General features: G+C 39.9%; 1 protein-coding gene across 1 annotated transcript in view; it reads left to right on the top strand.

Moving 5' to 3' along the window:
• The window catches only part of LOC135464549 (carbamoyl-phosphate synthase [ammonia], mitochondrial-like), a 63,130-nt gene extending 53,191 nt beyond the window's left edge, over window positions 1-9,939 (top strand). The window contains 2 exon segments of the mRNA XM_064741973.1: window positions 6,214-6,343; window positions 9,469-9,939. Of these exon segments, the coding sequence (XP_064598043.1) occupies window positions 6,214-6,343; window positions 9,469-9,573 (235 nt within the window). The 3' untranslated portion in view covers window positions 9,574-9,939.
• Window positions 9,940-21,612: the final 11,673 nt, after the last annotated feature.

Here is a 21,612-nt window from a genome sequence, read left to right as displayed (position 1 = left end):
GCCCCCAGTTTCCTCCTACTATAATGCTGGCTGTCATCGTATAATTGAAATATTCCTGAGTATAACTGAAAACACCAATCAAATAAATAAATAAATCACAAGTTAACAGATCAAGTTTGAATACTGCGCTGTTCTGTTCATTTTCAACAGGTTTTGTCCTCTGTTAGAGACATTCAATGATGGTCTGCCAGCAAGCTTGTTGGTGGTTTCGTAGTTCCCACAATAATGCTGGCTATCTTCGTACAAGTGAAATATTCTTGAGTATGGCATAAAACACCAGTCAAATTAATGAATAAATAAATAAATAAATAAATAAATAAATGAATAAACTGTTTATGAAAGTTCTTCCATAGTCTCCACTCATGACTTAAATATGTACTTATTATTATAATATGTCATTATGTGTAATATAGATATAAGAACCTGCGGATGGTTGTGGGTTTTTCTCAGGCTCTGCCCGGTTTCCTCCCAATATAACGCTGGCTGCCCTCATATAAGTGATATATTTTTGAGTACGGCGTAAAACACCAATTAAATAAATAAATAAATTAAACATATATGGACAAAGAATATCACTGTCATTAATATTTAAAATAGATAAAAACACAAGTATTTATATTCTCCTTGTGCATTGCCTATCTTCCAAATTAATGTGTAGCTCTGGACTGATTTAATGCTGTGATGCAAGTGTTACTTAAGCGGTCAAATGAGTTCAACTACAGTTGAAAATGTACACAAATAGTGCACAGTTGGTACACCTTATTAGGACGATAATGAGGGTGTCACACAAAGGTCAGATGAAGGTTTGTGAGTGTAAAACAGATATCACCTGATCAGCTGCAGCCACTTAAATGTAGGTCATGAGACATAATGAGATGCAGGTGATCTCAGGTCAACAGATATGAATATTAATGAGTTTATGGTGCAGCCACTCAAATGTAGGCCATGAGACATAATGAGATGCAGGTGATGTCAGGTCAACAGATATGAATATTAGTGAGTTTAAGGGTCAGTGATATCTAGGTTTCAGCAAAAAACGAAGGATTAATCATAAATATGACGTGTGTGGGGGATGTGATTGGATCATGTCGCAGAAAGTAATTGTTGCGATGTGTAATAAACCTGATGTGACATTTTTGTTAATTAAGGCTCATGAACTCACTTTTGGAAATCACTGAAGTTACGTTTTCTATTATGAATTGATCACTTTTCAGTGGTAATATATATCATGTAATCGGCTATAATCAGACCTAGCCCAAAAAACCCCAAAACTGTAGACTGTTAAGAGTGCATTGTGCTCACCTGAGCGTCTGCCATATTAATTAATATTACCTGCGGTTAATTGGCATTGATTTGTCTGATGCATATTTTGATCTGTCCTGTAGCTTTTATAAGTATGCTGTGAGCTTTGTATGTTTAGTTGATGTGGTTGTGTACCGCCTGATAAATTAATATTGACATCTGGCGTCTGTATTAAAGAGGCCATTCCAGAGATATGTGTGAAAAAATCCATATTGGCTTATCAAATCAAATTTTCTTTGCTGACAAGACTTATTGACCTAAAATTTCGCCCACAAAAGTGCATTTTTAGAGGCAAATAAATGTCACAAAATGTTATTTTTGGTGCTGAAATGTATAATGTTCTAGTAGAATGTCATCCCATGTTCCAAACAAACCTCAAAACACCTTTCTGAAATCAGTACAACTCCCAGAATCAGAAAAAAATGGACAAGAGTCTTGGATGAAATTTGTGGTCATGTAGGGTAACTCAAGCTCTTGCCATTGAGTAAATAACTCATAATTGTTATTTATGATGTTAAAATGTTTCTAAAGTTTGACCAAGCTATAATACAACCCGCTTTATAAATTTTAGAAACTTGTCACGTACTTTTCACTACTGATCATGGGCAATTATGAACTGCAGATGAGCAGATGAGGCAGATATTTTGTGAAAGGTAGTAGTTCGGCCTTGTCTTTTAATATTTACGTGTTTAATTCTGCTGATCCACTGATCTATCTGCTTACTTACCATCATATACCTGTAAGTATAGCGTTCTTAGGTAGGGCCTAGTACGCCAACCAGAATAAGATAGGTGAATGATTTATTTATTGATTTGACTGGTGTTTTACGCCGTACTCAAGAGTATCTCACTTGTATGACAGCAGCCAGCATTATGATTGGATGAAATAAGTATAAAGTAAGACCATCAATGCTAACTACAAAGGATTTTACTGCTGCCCTAAGGAGTTAATGGCACTTTTGAGCAAAGGACGTGAAAAACTCCACGCTTCTCCAAGAAAAAAAACATCTGAAGCATAGTGTTTGTTTTGTTTTCTTTGTTTTGGTTTTTTTATTTGTGTTTATTTTCACTATCAAGAACTGCAGCGTGTGAAACCTGCTCCTTGATCCTCTTTTTACCTGAGCGATACATTTAGGCATCTACATTGTCAGTGTCACCTTTTTATCTGCATAAAAAAATTGAATTAACAAAGCTACTTGTCTGATTATTTATTTTTACAATGCATGGAAAACAAATTAAAAAGTTTAGGTGAAAAAAATAACAGGCAAACAATTAACTGTTGTGTGATGGTTCTGCTCATTTCATTTCATATATTTGTGATATTATAAAAACATCATACAGCTGACTAAGCAGTTTTTGTTGTTTGAGAGATGTGTACAAGTATATATTGAATTGTGAGTAAGAAATGTATACATCTAGCCTTTGTTCATTTTAAGTTTTTGGTGTAGCAAAGCACAGAAAATGAGTGCTTTTTTTTTTTTTAAGAGATTCTCCTTTGCCAAGCTAACTGTATTACTCCAACTCTATAGGATAGAGTTTTTATGGGAAAATTCATTATGTTTGGTTTGTTTGCTTCATTTATGTAGTTAATTTCTTGTGCAGTTTGTACTTTTTAACACACCTGAACAAAGTAAGGTGAGATACTGGGAGAATAGGATTGGTATGTTTGCAATAAAGCCAACAATTAAAGGAGTAGAAAACATAAAAAAGGATGCCAAAATAAGATGAAAGAGCGTGAGAACTTATTTGCAAATATGGTCTTAAATATTTTTGTCGATTTTTATTTCAGGAGATAAGGGTATTTGAAAATATTTTTGTATTGTGGGTATTTGGGACCATATCTTGGTACATATTGTTGTTGCATAATAATGCTCTAAATAAGGATGTAATGAGTGTCTAATAAATTTATCTGATTGTAAATTTATTGTTGATATCCAAACATATGCATTTAATCTGAATTATGATGATATGTATAAATATATTAAAAATATAAATATGACGAAAATCCAAATTGAACACATTTGAACACAAGACCAAATTCTAGTGCAAATAGATTTATTAAACATATGTTACATCTTCATTCATAACATCATTACACAAAGACTATATATACCAAGAGGACAGGGGGTCCCAACTACCCACCATACAAACCTTTGTTTTCTTCTTCTCTTTAAAGGAAAATTGAAAAAAAAAACATTGAAGACCACGTTTGCCACTAACTTTTCACACTCTTTCATCTGAACTTTATGTAATGTTTATGTTTTCTCCACCTCTAAGCCACCACTAACATGTATATCTGTGGTTAACAGACTGAACGACTGTGATAGGGGATTTTTTTTGCTGGTGGCATTCACTTTATGAATGTCGTCGTAGGTAAAGGAAGGGCATCTCTTTCCATAGGTTATACAGTTGTGGACATAGTAGGGCATCTGCTGCCTAGTGGCTAACATGCCAGTGCTGCAGAGTGACACAGGAGCCTCTGGCCAGTGCAACAACTGCAGAGTGACACAGGAGCCTCTCGCCCGTGCAACAGCTGCAGAGTGACACAGGAGCCTCTGGCCGGTGCAACAGCTGCAGAATGACACAGGAGCCCTCACCAGTGCAACAGCTGCAGAGTGACACAGGAGCCTCTGGCAGGAGCAACAGCTGCAGAGTGACACAGGAGCCTCGCGCCAGTGCAACAACTGCAGAGTGACACAGGAGCCTCTGGCCAGTGCAACAACTGCAGAGTGATACACAAGCCTCTCGCCAGTGCAACAGCTGCAGAATGACACAGGAGCTTCTCGCCAGTGCAACAGCTGCAGAGTGACACAGGAGCCTCTCGCCCGTGCAACAGCTGCAGAGTGACACAGGAGCCTCTGGCCGGTGCAACAGCTGCAGAATGACACAGGAGCCCTCACCAGTGCAACAGCTGCAGAGTGACACAGGAGCCTCTGGCAGGGGCAACAGCTGCAGAGTGACACAGGAGCCTCGCGCCAGTGCAACAACTGCAGAGTGACACAGGAGCCTCTGGCCAGTGCAACAACTGCAGAGTGACACAGGAGCCTCTCGCCAGTGCAACAGCTGCAGAGTGACACGGGAGCCTCTTGCCAGTGCAACAACTGCAGAGTGACACACAAGCCTCTCGCCAGTGCAACAGCTGCAGAATGACACAGGAGCTTCTCGCCAGTGCAACAGCTGCAGAGTGACACAGGAGCCTCTCGCCCGTGCAACAGCTGCAGAGTGACACAGGAGCCTCTGGCCGGTGCAACAGCTTCAGAGTGACACAGGAGCCTCTGGCCGGTGCAACAACTGCAGAGTGACACAGGAGCCTCTGGCCGGTGAATCAACTGCAGAGTGACACAGGAGCCTCTCGCGAGTGCATTAGCTGCAGAGTGACACAGAAGCCTCTCGCCCATGCAACAGCTGCAGAGTGACACAGGAGCCTCGCGCCAGTGCAACAACTGCAGAGTGACACAGGAGCCTCTCGCCAGTGCAACAGCTGCAGAGTGACACAGGAGCCTCGCGCCAGTGCAACAGCTGAAGAGTGACACAAGAGCCTCTCGCCAGTGTAACAACTGCAGAATGACACAGGAGCCTCTCGCCAGTGCAACAGCTGCAGAGTGACACTGAAGCCTCGTGCCAGTGCAACAACTGCAGGGTGACACAGGAGCCTCGCGCCAGTGCAACAGCTGCAGAGTGACACAGGAGCCTCTCACCCGTGCAGCAACTGCAGAGTGACACGGGAGCCTCTGGCCGGTGCAACAGCTGTAGAATGACAAAGGAGCCTCTGGCTGGGGCAACAGCTGCAGAGTGACACAGGAGCCTCTCGCCAGTGCAACAGCTGCAGAGTGACACAGGAGCCTCTGGCTGGGGCAACAACTGCAGAGTGACACAGGAGCCTCTGGCCGGTGCAACAACTGCAGAGTGACACAGGAGCCTCTTTGCCAGCGCAATAGCTGCAAAGTGACACAAGAGCCTCGCACCAGTGCAACAACTGCAGAGTGACACACGAGCCTCTTGCCAGTGCAACAACTGCAGAGTGACACACGAGCCTCTTGCCAGTGCAACAGCTGTGGATGGCAAGTCCAGCTCATGCTGGATTCCTCTCCTGTCGCACGTGGAAGGTCTGCTAGCAACCTGCACATGATCATGGGTTTCTCGCGGGCTCTGCCCTGATTCCTTCTACCATAATGCAGGGCGCCATCATATAAGTGAAATCTCCAAACAAACAAATAAATAAACTCTCGCAGGCTAGTTTAGCTAAACACTTACCTTAGTAGCTAGATGATGTTTGTTGTAATTTTGTCTCAGGAAAAAAGGATTTTGTTTGAGGGAAAGATTCATGTTTAGAGGATGGTTTGAATGTGATGCGAGTTGCATTTGTCTAAGGAAAGGATGAGGGAGGGATTTGACCAGGGGGAGGGAGGGTTAGAAGATTTATGTCAGGAAAAGATGAGGGAGGGATTTTGAGAGTAGGGAAGACTGGCGTTGTGAGAAGGATTTGAAGTGATGAAACAATTTAAAATCAGGTAAATTTTCACATTTCGCTCAGTCATATCATAGTAGGTAGAATTTCAGGCCTTGTTTTAAAGGAGGTAGTGTGTTAAGTCTGCTGTATTTTAGATAACAAAGAATGTAGATGGGACCTCTGTGATTGAAATACACTACTTCTTACATGTATTTATTCAGTTCTAGGTCTCTAGAAGATACTGTGAATCATCTTACATTTTTTTTTCAGCTAAACTGTCAATAATTTGACTGATCTGTTCAAGAGAACTGTATTGATTCTCTGAAAACTGTGCTTTCGTTTGTCTTAGAATTGTCTTAGAATTGAAGAACAAACATATAAATTAATATACTCCTTAGCAATGCTCTGTTGTGTGATAGTTAAGACTAACTTTTTTTTGTTGTTCTTTTCTTAATTCTCCAGACTGATACAGGAGAAGGAAATTGACCTAGTGGTGAATCTGCCTAATCATCAGACAAAGTACATCCGAGACAATTACCTGATTCGCCGAGCGGCCATTGATTCGGGAACCCCACTTTTGACAAACTTTGAGGTGAGGTTTAATCAGGCAACAGAAGGAAAATTTATCTGACAAACGCTGAAAATGGCTTGCCAGTAGCTTGCCAGTAGCTTGCCAGTAGCTTGCCAGTAGCTTGCCACAAGTGCATTTGTACAAGTGCATTTGTACAAGTAGCCCAAATACTGCAGTTGGGGCCAATTTTTGAAGTCTGCTTTACAATATAGAAGACTACAGCATAGAGACTAAAACCAGAGCCGTGACAACAGTGTGATCGCTTGCAAATGGTCACATGTAACTGGTGAAGTACGGCCTCTTGCCAGTGTAATAGTGGGTCACATGTAACTGGTGAAATATGGCCTCTTGTCAGTGTGATAGTGGGTGACATGTAACTGGTGAAGTACGGCCTCTTGTCAGTGTGATAGTGGGTCACATGTAACGGGTGAAGTACGGCCTCTTGTCAGTGTGATAGTGGATCACATGTAACGGATGAAGTACGGCCTCTTGTCAGTGTGATAGTGGGTCACATGTAACCGGTGAAATATGGCCTCTTGTCAGTGTGATAGTGGGTCACATGTAACAGGTGAAGTACGGCCTCTTGTCAGTGTGATAGTGGATCACATGTAACGGGTGAAGTACGGCCTCTTGTCAGTGTGATAGCTGGGTCACATGTAACGGGTGAAATACGGCCTCTTGTCACTGTGATAGCTGGGTCACACGTAACCGGTGAAATATGGCCTCTTGTCAGTGTGATAGTGGGTCACATGTAACAGGTGAAATATGGCCTCTTGTCAGTGTGATAGCTGGGTCACAAGTAACCGGTCAAAGGCGGCCTCTTGTCAGTGTGATAGCTGGGTCACATGTAACCTGTGAAATACGGCCTCTTTTCAGTGTGATAGCTGGGTCACATGTAACCGGTGAAATACGGCCTCTTTTCAGTGTGATAGCTGGGTCACAAGTAACCAGTCAAATACGGCCTCTTTTCAGTGTGATAGCTGGGTCACACGTAACCGGTGAAATACGGCCTCTTGTCAGTGTGATAGCTGGGTCACACGTAATCGGTGAAATACGGCCTCTTGTCAGTGTGGTAGCTCTTTTCAGTGTGATAGCTGGGTCACAAGTAACCAGTCAAATGCGGCCTCTTGTCAGTGTGATAGCTGGGTCACACGTAACCAGTCAAATACGGCCTCTTGTCAGTCTGATAGCTGGGTCACACATAACAGGTGAACGTACAGCCTCTTGTCAGTGTGATAGTGGGTCACACATAACAGGTGAACGTACGGCCTCTTGTCAGTGTGATAGTGGGTCACACATAACAGGTGAACGTACGGCCTCTTGTCAGTGTGATAGTGGGTCACACATAACAGGTGAACGTACGGCCTCTTGTCAATTTATGCCATTTAGGGTTATATGTTCATATAAAAATGTTCCCATTTAAATAGCAGCAACTTACACGTAGATGCCCCCTGGCTCCAGAAATCTTGAACAACGCAAAGGTCACTGGGGTTGTGTTGATGAGGCAGGAGGGGATGTCTCAGTTTTTGTTTCTGTTAATACTTTAAGTGTGCACAACACAGCTTTATCAGATTCCTAAAAACAAGGTTACTGATGAATGCTGAATATGGTCCCGTGCAAAAATATCAGTGGTGAAGCTTAGCCCATAGGCATACACGTGTTACTTACACGCGTCCGAAAGATATAGACATGCTGTCGGGGATATATATGCATGTACTGTAGCTGACTTTTGCCATTCCAATACCCTCCAGCTTACATGGTGTTTTAAAATTGCTCTACACTATAATGCTGGCCGCCATTGTAAAAGTGAAATATTCTTGAGTATGGCATAAAACACCGATTAAATAAATAAATAAAAAATATTGCTGTACTGTCCAACATGGTGACCGTTCAGGTTGTTTGTGAGGTACCCAATGAAATGAGGTTTCCACTGTTCTTTGCCTGGTTTCCTCATTTCTCTGCCTGCTTTTCACAGTTCTCTGCCTGGTTCCACAGTTCTCTGCCTGGTCTCCACATTTCTCTGCCTGGTTTCCTCATTTCTCTGTCTGGTTCCAGAGTTCTCTGCCTGGTTTCCACAGTTCTCTGCCCAGTTTCCTCATTTCTCTGCTTGGTTCCACAGTTCTCTGCCTGGTTTCCACAGTTCTCTTCCTGGTCTCCTCAGGTCTCTGCCTGCTTTCCACCTCACATAAACCTGATCACCATCAATTACATGTCTGCCAGCAACCTGCAGATCGTTATTGGATTTTGCCAATTCTGTTTGGTTTCCTCCCACCATAATCGTTGGCAGTCGTTGTATCAGTGAAATATTCTTTTAATGCAACATTAAACATAAATGTTGTAAGTAAATAAAGTTCACTTCCCATGTCGGAAGAAATTTTAATATTCTGAACTTTAAACTAAAGGTACTGGCCCCGATAGCACAGTTGGTACAGTGTCTGGTTCGAGAGCGGTAGATCCAGGGTCAATCCTGGGTCGAGTCACACCTAAGACCTTAAAAGAGGAATTTGTAACTTCCTCACTTGGTGTTCAGCATGAAGGGGATAGTGCAACTATTGGTTTACCCATATCAGTATAATGGCACGGGCGGGGCGACTTACTTGCCTTTGGTAAGGCGTACCAGTGAAGCAGCACTAGATAAAAGAGCAGTGGAAATCCGCCCTGCAACAAGTCCTATGACTGCAAAATTGTTAAGCAAACCCCAAGTACTCACTCAAATTGATGGTAGCCTTCATGAATATTCATGTTTTATGTATTGAAGTTAATTGGCAAAAACAAATTTTTTTCCTCCATGTATTGAAGAGGACTTCAGTATGTTCAGGTTGATGGTAGCCTTCATGAATATTCATGTTGTAGGCAATGGAGTTATTTGGCAAAACACATTTTTCTTCCTTCATGTAACAGGACATCGGTATCTTCAGTTTGATGGTAGTCTTCATGAATATCCATATTGTAGGCACTGAAGTTACTGGGCAAAAAAGACTACTTCTCCTTAATGTAAGAAGACTTCAGTGTCCTCATGCTGATGGTAATCTTTATGAATATTCATATTGTAGGCACTGAAATTATTTGGCAAAACAGATTCTTTTTCCTCCATGTAAGAAAAATAATTTTCAGCTTGATGGTAATCGTGAACGTTCATGTTGCAGGTGTTGAAGTTGTTCACGGAGGCTCTGGAGCACAGTGGTGATGTCATGGATGCCACAAGTCTGTTTGACTATCGCAAACCCAAGGGAGTTAAATCTGCCAATTAACGTCCGGCTGTTACATGTACGATGGTAACAACAGGAGGCTGTGAAAAGCGGACTGTGGTTGATGGCCAAACAAGTCTGTCTTAATGAATAAAAATTAAAAAGCACACTATTCTAAAATGATTCATATTGCAGCCAGACTGTTTGTTGCCAGGGTCAGTCGTGCGTGTTGTTGTTCTTGGGTCAAACTATGTGAGCTCAACACACACATCCTCAAACAGCATTTTGACATAATTAAGAGATTTACTAGCTTTCCATCAGCCATTTTCAACATAAATGTTTGGTCATGAAAAATATCAAGATCTTGTAAAAATTACTTTTACATATTTGATTAAATTTAGTGAAATTCAAAGTAACAAGGTAACACCCCCCCCCTCAAATATCACACCCTTGTTAACAAATTTAATTGGCCTTTTCAAATTTAGCTACATACTATAGACATACAGAGGTAATATAAATGCCTAAGCCATTACACTAAATTTTATCTTGATATATTTTTATATTTTTTTTCCTGCTAGCTATCAAAGTTGATTGTAGTTGGCCTGTATGTGTAAAATGAATAAGAAGTAGCCTTAATAAAAAGGTCAGAATTCTGTCTGTACACCAACAAAGAAAAACATTTTCATTTGATTGTGTGAAAACACGTGTGAAATTGAAAGTACAGAAAATGTATAAAAGGAATGTGTACCATTCTCTCTACTTTGCTACAAGCAGTATTTTACCCTCAATGTTCAAATGTACAAACATTTGCTTGATGGTTTTTTTTTGTTGGTTCTTTCCCAAAAACGTTTCACATAAAATTATTTGAACTTGTGTTAAGGAGCTGGAGCTGAGTGTTGAGTTAAAAACGTGAGCTATTTTATAATAATAATGTTGGATATATAATGTCTTTACTATTACTACATATGTATCATATATCAGTTCAACTACATGTTGAAGATCATGTTTAAAACAAGCTATATATTTTTTAGAAAACATATTCTTTCATAGACATAAAGACTCTTCATCGGTGAAGTTATTTGGAATTGTTGTGTTAATTAATGGAATTAATTAATTTCTGGAATTAATTGTATTGGAGGCATTACATTAATTAAGCCAGCAATTAGAACTGAAAAATGCAGCTCATTTCATTCTTCAATACAAATTCATAAATCAGACTTTTAGAAGGTCATTTCAGTGGTGTGAATGTTTTTAAGGAAACTGGTGAGATACTCTTCCATGCAGTGTAAAACGCCCGTCAAATACATGTATGTAGTGAATAAAGAAATATTAGTGTACATTCACAATTTAAAGCCAGATAATTTTTTTTTTACGATGGCCTCCAAATGCATGAAAGGAAATGTGTGCAAAAAATAATGTGGATAATTGTGAATATGGAAGGCATTTTTTTTGTGGAAGTATGAATTCAAACATTCAAAATTTAAAATGGTGCTAATATACTCTGTTGTTGTAGACTAAAACATGTCTGTTTTATGACTGAGCATGAAAGTTTTAATGGCAGAAGTATATATGTATACAAAGTTTACGGATATGTGATTGTAATACAAGCATTCCCCTTCCCGCTACGCCAAGCGTATTTTCCATGGTGACGTAGCTGTTAACTATATATTGTCATCGAAGAGACACCAGGTGCAGTTGCCACTGTTCCATGAAACAGGCACCATCTTTGTAAGAGCCCGGTGAAGATGTACAGAGATTTCACTCAGTTTTGTGAAGGTTTTTTTCTGTGTGCCAGATTTGTAAATACTCTGTGCACATGCAGATGTGATTTCACACACTTTGGTAAAGGCTTTTTTGATGTGTTCCAGATTTGTGAAGGTTCATCAGACATGTACATTTCACACAGTTTGGTAAAGGCTTATTTGATGTGTCCCAGATTTGTGAATGCTCAATGTACATGCAGATGAGATTTCACAGTTTGGTAAAGGCTTATTTGATGTGTTCCAGATTTGTCAATTCTAAGTGCACATGTATATGAGATTCACTCAGTTTGGTAAAGGCTTATTTGATGTGTTCCAGATTTGTGAATTCTAAGTGCACATGTATATGAGATTCACTCAGTTTGGTAAAGGCTTATTTGATGTGTTCCAGATTTGTGAATTCTAAGTGCACATGTATATGAGATTCACACAGTTTGGTAAAGGCTTATTTGACATGTTCCAGATTTGTGAATGCTCAATGTACATGCGGATGAGATTTCACAGTTTGGTAAAGGCTTATTTGATGTGTTCCAGATTTGTGAATTCTAAGTGCACATGTATATGAGATTCACTCAGTTTGGTAAAGGCTTGTTTGATGTGTTCCAGATTTGTGAATTCTAAGTGCACATGTATATGAGATTCACTCAGTTTGGTAAAGGCTTACTTGATGTGTTCCAGATTTGTGAATTCTAAGTGCACATGTATATGAGATTCACTCAGTTTGGTAAAGGCTTATTTGATGTGTTCCAGATTTGTCAATTCTAAGTGCACATGTATATGAGATTCACTCAGTTTGGTAAAGGCTTATTTGATGTGTTCCAGATTTGTGAATTCTAAGTGCACATGTATATGAGATTCACTCAGTTTGGTAAAGGCTTATTTGATGTGTTCCAGATTTGTCAATTCTAAGTGCACATGTATATGAGATTCACTCAGTTTGGTAAAGGCTTATTTGATGTGTTCCAGATTTGTGAATGCTCAGTGCACATGCAGATGAGATTTCACAGTTTGGTAAAGGCTTATTTGATGTGTTCCAGATTTGTGATTTCTAAGTGCACATGTATATGAGATTCACACAGTTTGGTAAAGGCTTATTTGATGTGTTCCAGATTTGTGAATTCTAAGTGCACATGTATATGAGATTCACTCAGTTTGGTAAAGGCTTATTTGATGTGTTCCAGATTTGTGAATTCTAAGTGCACATGTATATGAGATTCACTCAGTTTGGTAAAGGCTTATTTGATGTGTTCCAGATTTGTGAATTCTAAGTGCACATGTATATGAGATTCACTCAGTTTGGTAAAGGCTTACTTGATGTGTTCCAGATTTGTGAATTCTAAGTGCACATATATATGAGATTCACTCAGTTTGGTAAAGGCTTATTTGATGTGTTCCAGATTTGTGAATTCTAAGTGCACATGTATATGAGATTCACTCAGTTTGGTAAAGGCTTATTTGATGTGTTCCAGATTTGTGAATGCTCAATGTACATGCGGATGAGATTTCACAGTTTGGTAAAGGCTTATTTGATGTGTTCCAGATTTGTGAATTCTAAGTGCACATGTATATGAGATTCACACAGTTTGGTAAAGGCTTATTTGATGTGTTCCAGATTTGTGAATGCTCAGTGCACATGCAGATGAGATTTCACAGTTTGGTAAAGGCTTATTTGATGTGTTCCAGATTTGTGAATTCTAAGTGCACATGTATATGAGATTCACACAGTTTGGTAAAGGCTTATTTGATGTGTTCCAGATTTGTGAATTCTAAGTGCACATGTATATGAGATTCACACAGTTTGGTAAAGGCTTATTTGATGTGTTCCAGATTTGTGAATTCTAAGTGCACATGTATATGAGATTCACTCAGTTTGGTAAAGGCTTTTTTGATGTGTTCCAGATTTGTGAATTCTAATTGCACATGTATATGAGATTCACTCAGTTTGGTAAAGGCTTATTTGATGTGTTCCAGATTTGTGAATTCTAAGTGCACATGTATATGAGATTCACTCAGTTTGGTAAAGGCTTATTTGATGTGTTCCAGATTTGTGAATTCTAAGTGCACATGTATATGAGATTCACTCAGTTTGGTAAAGGCTTATTTGATGTGTTCCAGATTTGTGAATTCTAAGTGCACATGTATATGAGATTCACTCAGTTTGGTAAAGGCTTATTTGATGTGTTCCAGATTTGTGAATTCTAAGTGCACATGTATATGAGATTTCACAGTTTGGTAAAGGCTTATTTGATGTGTTCCAGATTTGTGAATTCTAAGTGCACATGTATATGAGATTCACACAGTTTGGTAAAGGCTTATTTGATGTGTTCCAGATTTGTGAATTCAAAGTGCACATGTATATGAGATTCACTCAGTTTTGGTAAAGGCTTTTTTGATGTGTTCCAGATTTGTGAATTCTAAGTGCACATGTATATGAGATTCACTCAGTTTGGTAAAGGCTTATTTGATGTGTTCCAGATTTGTGAATGCTCAATGTACATTTAATAAATATCATCCATGACAAAGTTGGGGTTTGCTAGAGAAGTAAGATGATGTCCTACCAAAAAAATGTGAATTACAGTACCAAAAGGTATAGTTTATCACATTTATTTGCCTCCAAAAAAAAAAAAAAACACTTTTTGGGCGACATTTTAGGGTATTTCAGAGTGCTCAGTGTTACCTGTTCCAAATTTTTATGAATACCTATTTTTTGAAAGAAAAAAAATGTTTTGAAGACAGATTGAATATTTTTTGAGAAAGATCTCTTGTTCTTGAATCTCAGTCCTGCTTTATGTTTTTTTTTCAGTTACTTGTTAAGACATGTTCATATCAGATTTGTATAATGTCCAAAGTATCTGTGTTTGTTTGTTTGTCTTGTCCATTGAGTTTCTTGGGTGTTCAGCACTGCAGCGGTCATTTTGTATGCCGACAGTTAAGCGCACAATGGTGACAAAGAGTTTCTTTTCGCTTATTATTAGTTGATGAATGTATGCAGTGAAATATTAAATGCAGTCTGCGAATCTCTGCATTTGTTGTGTCATCAGTCCTGCAATGTGGTCATTTGGTTGTAGTGAATTCCTTGTGGGAAAGCACAACTGGAATAGGAAGTGACATCAGTAAAGCCTTAGTCTGACCACAGGCAGATCTTACACTGTGAAACCTAATCTATTAAAGCCAGCAATATGGAGAGTTGCTGTAATAAATGTGTGAGTCCAACATGATGATGATATGTTGTGGACATCACCCTACATCTTTAGGTGGCAGAGGTGATTCGCGTGCCAGCGCGGCGCAATAACCCGCTCACCATTGCTCTCGCTGTTAGTTCAAGTCCATCTCATGCTGGTTTCCTTTCCGGCCATATGTGAGAAGACCTTCCACCAACCTGCGGTTTTTCGTGCATGAGTTTCCTCCGGTCTCTTCCCCGGTTTCCTCCCACCTTGCCACCGTCGTATGTGAAATATTCTTCAGTACAGCATGAAACACCATTCAACTAAAAAAAATACTCTGCGTCTTCACACCAACAAAGTATTCTGTAGCAATAATATAACAATGCCGTGATGTCACGGCTGCTTTGAGCCAATCATCGGCACACTCCGTGGTCACCTGACGGAAGTGCTGTTTGATGAAAACAAAGCGAATTTAACCCACGTGAGATAAGCGATGAAAATGATTTTAGCTTCGGGAATGAAAAATATAGCTTTTAGGTAAGAAATTCTTTTAGGTAATCAGAATATGTCTAGCCTTCAGATATGGTAGTTTCAGTGTTCTTTAGTACTTTAATCAACAAAAATCAGCATTTCATTGATTTAGATACGTATTGTTAATCACCTCCTCCTCCTTGCCAGGATCCAGGGTGCTTGAGATTATGAATAAAATAATCCATTGTCATTACCAGTACTCTGAAACTACACGTCGATCGAGACGGACATTCGTACACCAGCCGTCAACGTAAGTGGAAGTTCCGATTCAATAATAGCAAGAACAGTTCCTCAGATAACTAAGAAAGTAAGCATGAAATACGAAAATAGGACGGAATCATGGAAAGATTTATTATGTTTATTTGATTGGTGTTTTACGCCGTACTAAAGAATATTCAACTTATACGACGGTGGCCAGCTTTATGGTGGGAGGGAAATGGGCAGGGCCTGGGGGAAACCCACGACCTTCCGCAGGTTGCTGGCAGACGAATCATGGAAATAGAAGTCAGTAGTCTTCACTGATGCAAGGAATGTTCAAGGCAAATGAATGAAATTAGTGTTCCCATTATGTACCATGCTAGTTGTGGATAATGAAAGTGTTTAGGCCTATCTCATTTGCGCTTTGATTGCAACTGCTTATATGTCCATCGTGGTGATCAAATTAAACAGGATGAAAATATAATCTTGATCGTGAGAGGCAGCAACCTGTTCTGAAGGCAGAAGGTCACAGTGATCATACCGAGTTGTACTGAAGGCAGAAGGTCACAGTGGTCATATCGAGTTGTACTGAAGGCAGAAGGTCAGTGGTCATATCGAGTTGTATTGAAGGCAGAAGGTCACAGTGGTCATATCGAGTTGTACTGAAGGCAGAAGGTCACAGTGGTCATATCGAGTTGTACTGAAGGCAGAAGGTCAGTGGTCATATCAAGTTGTATTGAAGGCAGAAGGTCACAGTGGTCATATCGAGTTGTACTGAAGGCAGAAGATCACATGTGATCATATCGAGTTGTACTGAAGGCAGAAGGTCACAGTGATCATATCGAGTTGTACTGAAGGCAGAAGGTCACAGTGATCATATCGCGTTGTACTGAAGGCAGAAGGTCACAGTGATCATATCGAGTTGTACTGAAGGCAGAAGATCACGTGATCATATCGAGTTGTACTGAAGGCAGAAGATCACATGTGATCATATCGAGTTGTAGTGAAGGCAGAAGGTCGTAGTGATCATATCGAGTTGTACTGAAGGCAGAAGGTCACAGTGATCATATCGAGTTGTACTGAAGGCAGAAGGCCACAGTGGTCATATCGAGTTGTACTGAAGGCAGAAGGTCACAGTGGTCATATCGAGTTGTACTGAAGGCAGAAGATCACAGTGGTCATATCGAGTTGTACTGAAGGCAGAAGGTCATAGTGATCATATCGAGTTGTACTGAAGGCAGAAGGTCACAGTGGTCATATCGAGTTGTACTGAAGGCAGAAGGTCACAGTGGTCATATCGAGTTGTATTGAAGGCAGAAGGTCACAGTGGTCATATCGAGTTGTACTGAAGGCAGAAGATCACATGTGATCATATCGAGTTGTACTGAAGGCAGAAGGTCACAGTGATCATATCGAGTTGTACTGAAGGCAGAAGGTCACAGTGATCATATCGAGTTGTACTGAAGGCAGAAGGTCGCACAGATCATATCGAGTTGTACTGAAGGCAGAAGGTCACAGTGATCATATCGAGTTGTACTGAAGGCAGAAGGTCACAGTGATCATATCGAGTTGTACTGAAGGCGGAAGATCACGTGATCATATCGAGTTGTACTGAAGGCAGAAGATCACATGTGATCATATCGAGTTGTAGTGAAGGCAGAAGGTCGTAGTGATCATATCGAGTTGTACTGAAGGCAGAAGGTCACAGTGATCATATCGAGTTGTACTGAAGGCAGAAGGTCACAGTGGTCATATCGGGTTGTACTGAAGGCAAAAGGTCACAGTGGTCATATCGAGTTGTACTGAAGGCAGAAGGTCACAGTGGTCATATCGAGTTGCACTGAAGGCAGAGGGTCACAGTGGTCACAGTGGTCATATCGAGTTGCACTGAAGGCAGAAGGTCACAGTGGTCATATTGAGTTGTACTGAAGGCAGAAGGTCGCAATGGTCATATAGAGTTGTACTGAAGGCAGAAGGTCACCGTGGTCATATCGAGTTGTACTGAAGGCAGAAGGTCGTAGTGATCATATCGAGTTGTACTGAAGGCAGAAGATCACGTGATCATATCGAGTTGTACTGAAGGCAGAAGGTCGTAGTGATCATATCGAGTTGTACTGAAGGCAGAGGATCACGTGATCATATCGAGTTGTACTGAAGGCAGAAGGTCGTAGTGATCATATCGAGTTGTACTGAAGGCAGAAGATCACGTGATCATATCGCGTTGTACTGAAGGCAGAAGATCACATTTACCAGCTCTTACACTCTGGTCACTGCTCTGGTTTTACTCTCCATGCTGTTGTCTTTAGATACTGTGTAGGGAGAGTTTTTAATCCATCAAGGCATATTAGCATCTGTGTTAGAGTAAGCAAGAACAGCCTGGAACATACCACCACCAACCAGTTATACACCTAACCTTATTGCAAAATTTACAAACATTTTATTATGTGAAGAAATAAAGTCCAGAGAATATATTTTTGATATACTTTACGTTGACGCTTTAATGAATTTATATAAAATACATTTCAATTCATTAAGCCACAATCATTCATTCAAGATCAGTAAACATTTAAATATCGTGCGGTAAAAAGAAATTACAAAGTCAAAAACTGAATATACGTTATAAAAATGAAGGCATGGGGTTAAGACATTTACATAATATCAAAATGAAGGGATGCGTTTTAATGTTAAGGACACAGAACACTTTCAAAGTGCGGGCAACTCCTCGTACCTTTAAAGTGTTATTGCAGCACTTCAGTTTTAATAGTGTAATACGCAAGCGTATTACCTTTTTTGCTTCATTATCCTTTAATACAAAGTAATGACCTTTTGTTCCCTTTTCCTTTAATACAGCGTAATAACCTTTTGTTTCCTTGTCCTTTAATACAGAGTAGCAACCTTTTGTTTCCTTGCCCTTTAATACAGCGTAGTAACATTTTGTTTCCTTGTCTTTTAATACAGAATAATGACCTTTCTTTTCTTTTCCCTTATTACAGCGTAGTAACCTTTTGTTTCCTTTTTCTTTAATAAAGCGTAGTAACCTTTTTTCCCTTTTCCTCTAATACAACGTTCCGACCTTTTGCCTTCTTACCCGGTTATAGGGTGCATTGACATTTTGCTGTTCAAATCTGGGTCGGGTCACACCAAAGACTAAAAATGGTACTTGCTGCTTCCTCGCTTGGCGCACAGCACTGAGAGGTTAGAGCAAGGAAACAGGATTACTTCGCCCGATGCCAGTATAATGTGACTGGATGGGGTGTCATGTCTGGTGTCTTAGGCATAATACCTCAGTGTGGACAGCACTTAAGTGGCATGGACTCGCCCTACCTCAAGAAGACCCAGTATATATACACACACGACTCCTCATCGTCATATGGCTGGAAATTTGATGAGTACACCCCAAGCATACATACATATATACGTTTTACTCTGCTAACCCTTTCTTTATACAGTAAGGAATTCCAAATGTCTAAATGACACAATGATATTCAAGCACAGTGTGTTTAAAAAGAAAAAAAGAGGACGTTTATAAATGCAATAAATTCACATATATATTTTTAAAAATCTGACAATATACATGCAATACTGTCCTGAAGTATTAAAAAAGAAATTTAACAAGTTAAACGTATATACGTTTACCTCTAATGTCACATAAATATGAACAGTATCGTGGATATGTTGAAAAATTGAACAAATTCAGATCATTTGATATATTATATACAATTTCATTGGACGCAAAACTTGAGCACCATATATGGCGTTGGCCTTTAACAGAAAAAGGCACCATGATTGGCAGTTTTATGGTCTCGCTGTTACCAGACTTTTGGAACCGAGGGCCGATTCCTCAAAGCCATTTCTGACTCAAGTCAAACATTGAAATACGTCCATAAAGCTCATTTGTCGGCTTAGAAATTAAAATTTTGTCCACCTCATCAGTATTAGCTAAAGATAAATATGTCCATATTTCTACATCCAGAATCAAAAACTATGCGCGGTAAAGAGGTTTTAAATTTTGACATAAGTCAAAAATGGCTTTGTGGAATCGGCCCCTAACGATGCAGTAACTGTTGGCTGGTAAAACGACAACCAAATATCCTAACTAACAACATGCGGATTCAGTTTCTTTCATATAAGAGATCAAGACTTCGTCAGACGGCTTCATGCAAAATTATACTCCCGTTGATTTCTTCCACACGTTTAGTCTTTCCACAGTAGGTAAATTTATTTTAAAAATTCTGACCAAGCATTAAAATACTGTTTACGTCTGCGCAAGACCCAAATTCAAACATTTGCAGCATCCAGAAAACTTTAAATACTCTAACTCGTATTTTTCATCATCAAAGACAGCCTGTTTGTTTTTGTATACCACAGCTTGATTGATTTCATCGTCTGGCTGGCCGCACGTGCATCCTTGGCAACCATTCACCTGTCTGAAAAAAGCAAATCACACGAAAATCAAAGGTATATGAACATGAAGGAATAACTATAGTTTTTCGCCACATCGGTATTATTTCAGCCTATGACCCTTTTACCGCGATGCACGTAGGCTTGTTTATTTATTTATTTATTTATTTATTTGATTCATATTTTACGCCATACTCAAGAACATTTCACTTATACGGCTGCTAGCATTAAGGGGGGAGGAGACCGGGGGAAACACACGATCATCCACAGGTTGCTGATAGACCTTCGCACGTACAGCCAGAGAGGAAGCCAGCTGCGACTTGAACTCATAGCGACCGAATTGGCGGGAGGCTCCTGGGTCATTGCGCATGCTAACCACCTCGACCTCGGAGGCCAGCCCATAAACCCGTATTGGCTAACTCTCGTCACTGGTGTCCTTACGCGGAACTGTAATCAACATTTATCAATATTTATCAATACAAGTGTATCAGATGATCGTTAGAATGACGTTGAGCACACTTTACATGAAAAGAGCTCACGTGCATCAAGCATTAAAAGAAACGAAAGTTGAGAAAGACATTTTATATTTTCTGACATCACTTCCTGCCTCATCACCGTGACCTGAGTGATATCGGTCTTGTTCAAAGATTTCTGTACAAAATTTGCTAGTGGTGGCAGTGATGTAAAGCGAAGAGTACAGAGCGACGCATGCGCTATAAGGAGTACGATTTTAACTATAATAAGCAAAGTCATTTAATACAAGGATGGACTTGTGCTGGTAATGTATTCTGAAGATCACAACTTTTCAGGTTATTTTTGTGTTTTATAAATTAATCTCCTCGAAAGTCCCATTAGGTATTTCCTCAAAGAAAATGGCTAAGATATGATTATTTCTTTATATGATCGGTGTTTTCCGCCATACTCAAGAATATTTCACTTGTATGACGGCGGTCAGCATTATGGTGGGAGCAAACAGGGCATAGTCCAAGGAAAACCCACGAGCATCCGCAGCTCACATAGCTACATATCAAGCACGAGATACTTTTCATGTCAATCTCCGATACATGAAAAGTCACACCACTGCCAGTCTATATTTACAAGGAAAATGCTACCTGTATGAATTATCGTATCAGCAGTCACCTTGCACAAATTTTACCTGTAAAACATGAGCCGAAATGTTCAACGAGTAAACATTGATAGTATATATTAGACCTGCTCTCTATTTGTCAAATGGCCTAATGGCCAGAGCAACCGCTTCGAAGTCACGATCGTCGTCATATGACTGAAAAATTGTGAAGAGCGACTTCAAACCCCAAGTCAGGAAACCCGGGATAAAACCCTGTCAGGTCATATACCAAAGATTTTAGAAGTGATACTTGCTGCTGCTGCCTCGCTTGGTGGTCAGCAATGAGAGGTTAGAACAAGGAGACAGGATTGGTTAGCCCGGTGTGAGTATAATGTGACTTGGTTGGGTGTCATGTCTGGTGTCGTCGGCATGATAGTTCAGTGGCGGCAGCACTTTGGCGGCATGGACTTAGCCTGTCTAAAGGGGGCACAGTATACGCACACACATCTCTGAATCAATATATGACCGAAAAATTGTTAATTACGACGTAAGACTCCAAGCATATGTATATATTTTCAAATAATACTGCGCAAAATGGCGCTCAGTTCATAACGTGGCGTACCTGCAGATCTCCTCTGGAAAGTACTGGCGGAAGCTTTCTGTCTGTACCAACTCTCTCCGCCGGCCTTTCAAATCTTCTTTGAATTGAGGGCTGCTACTGTGATTCTTGTATCTGATGAAAGAAATTCATTTAATTTATTTGCTTTAAACTGAATTATTTGACTGGTGATTTCCAGCCTACGTAAGTCGGTTCCAAACTGTGTAAAACACACCATTCTTTGTCGTTACGTTGCAATTTTTGTGAACTACGTCATTGTCTTATGGGTACAACTTATGGGTCTTATGGGTGTTTAGAGGGTCTACATAAATAAACCGAAACATTTTAATACACACTCATACAAAAGAATTGTGCATAAGTACG

This window comes from Liolophura sinensis, chromosome 4, assembly GCF_032854445.1.
Source record: "Liolophura sinensis isolate JHLJ2023 chromosome 4, CUHK_Ljap_v2, whole genome shotgun sequence".
Lineage (NCBI taxonomy): Eukaryota > Metazoa > Mollusca > Polyplacophora > Chitonida > Chitonidae > Liolophura > Liolophura sinensis.
Note: the sequence above shows the minus strand (reverse complement) of the source record. Positions and strands in the feature narration are given on the sequence as shown.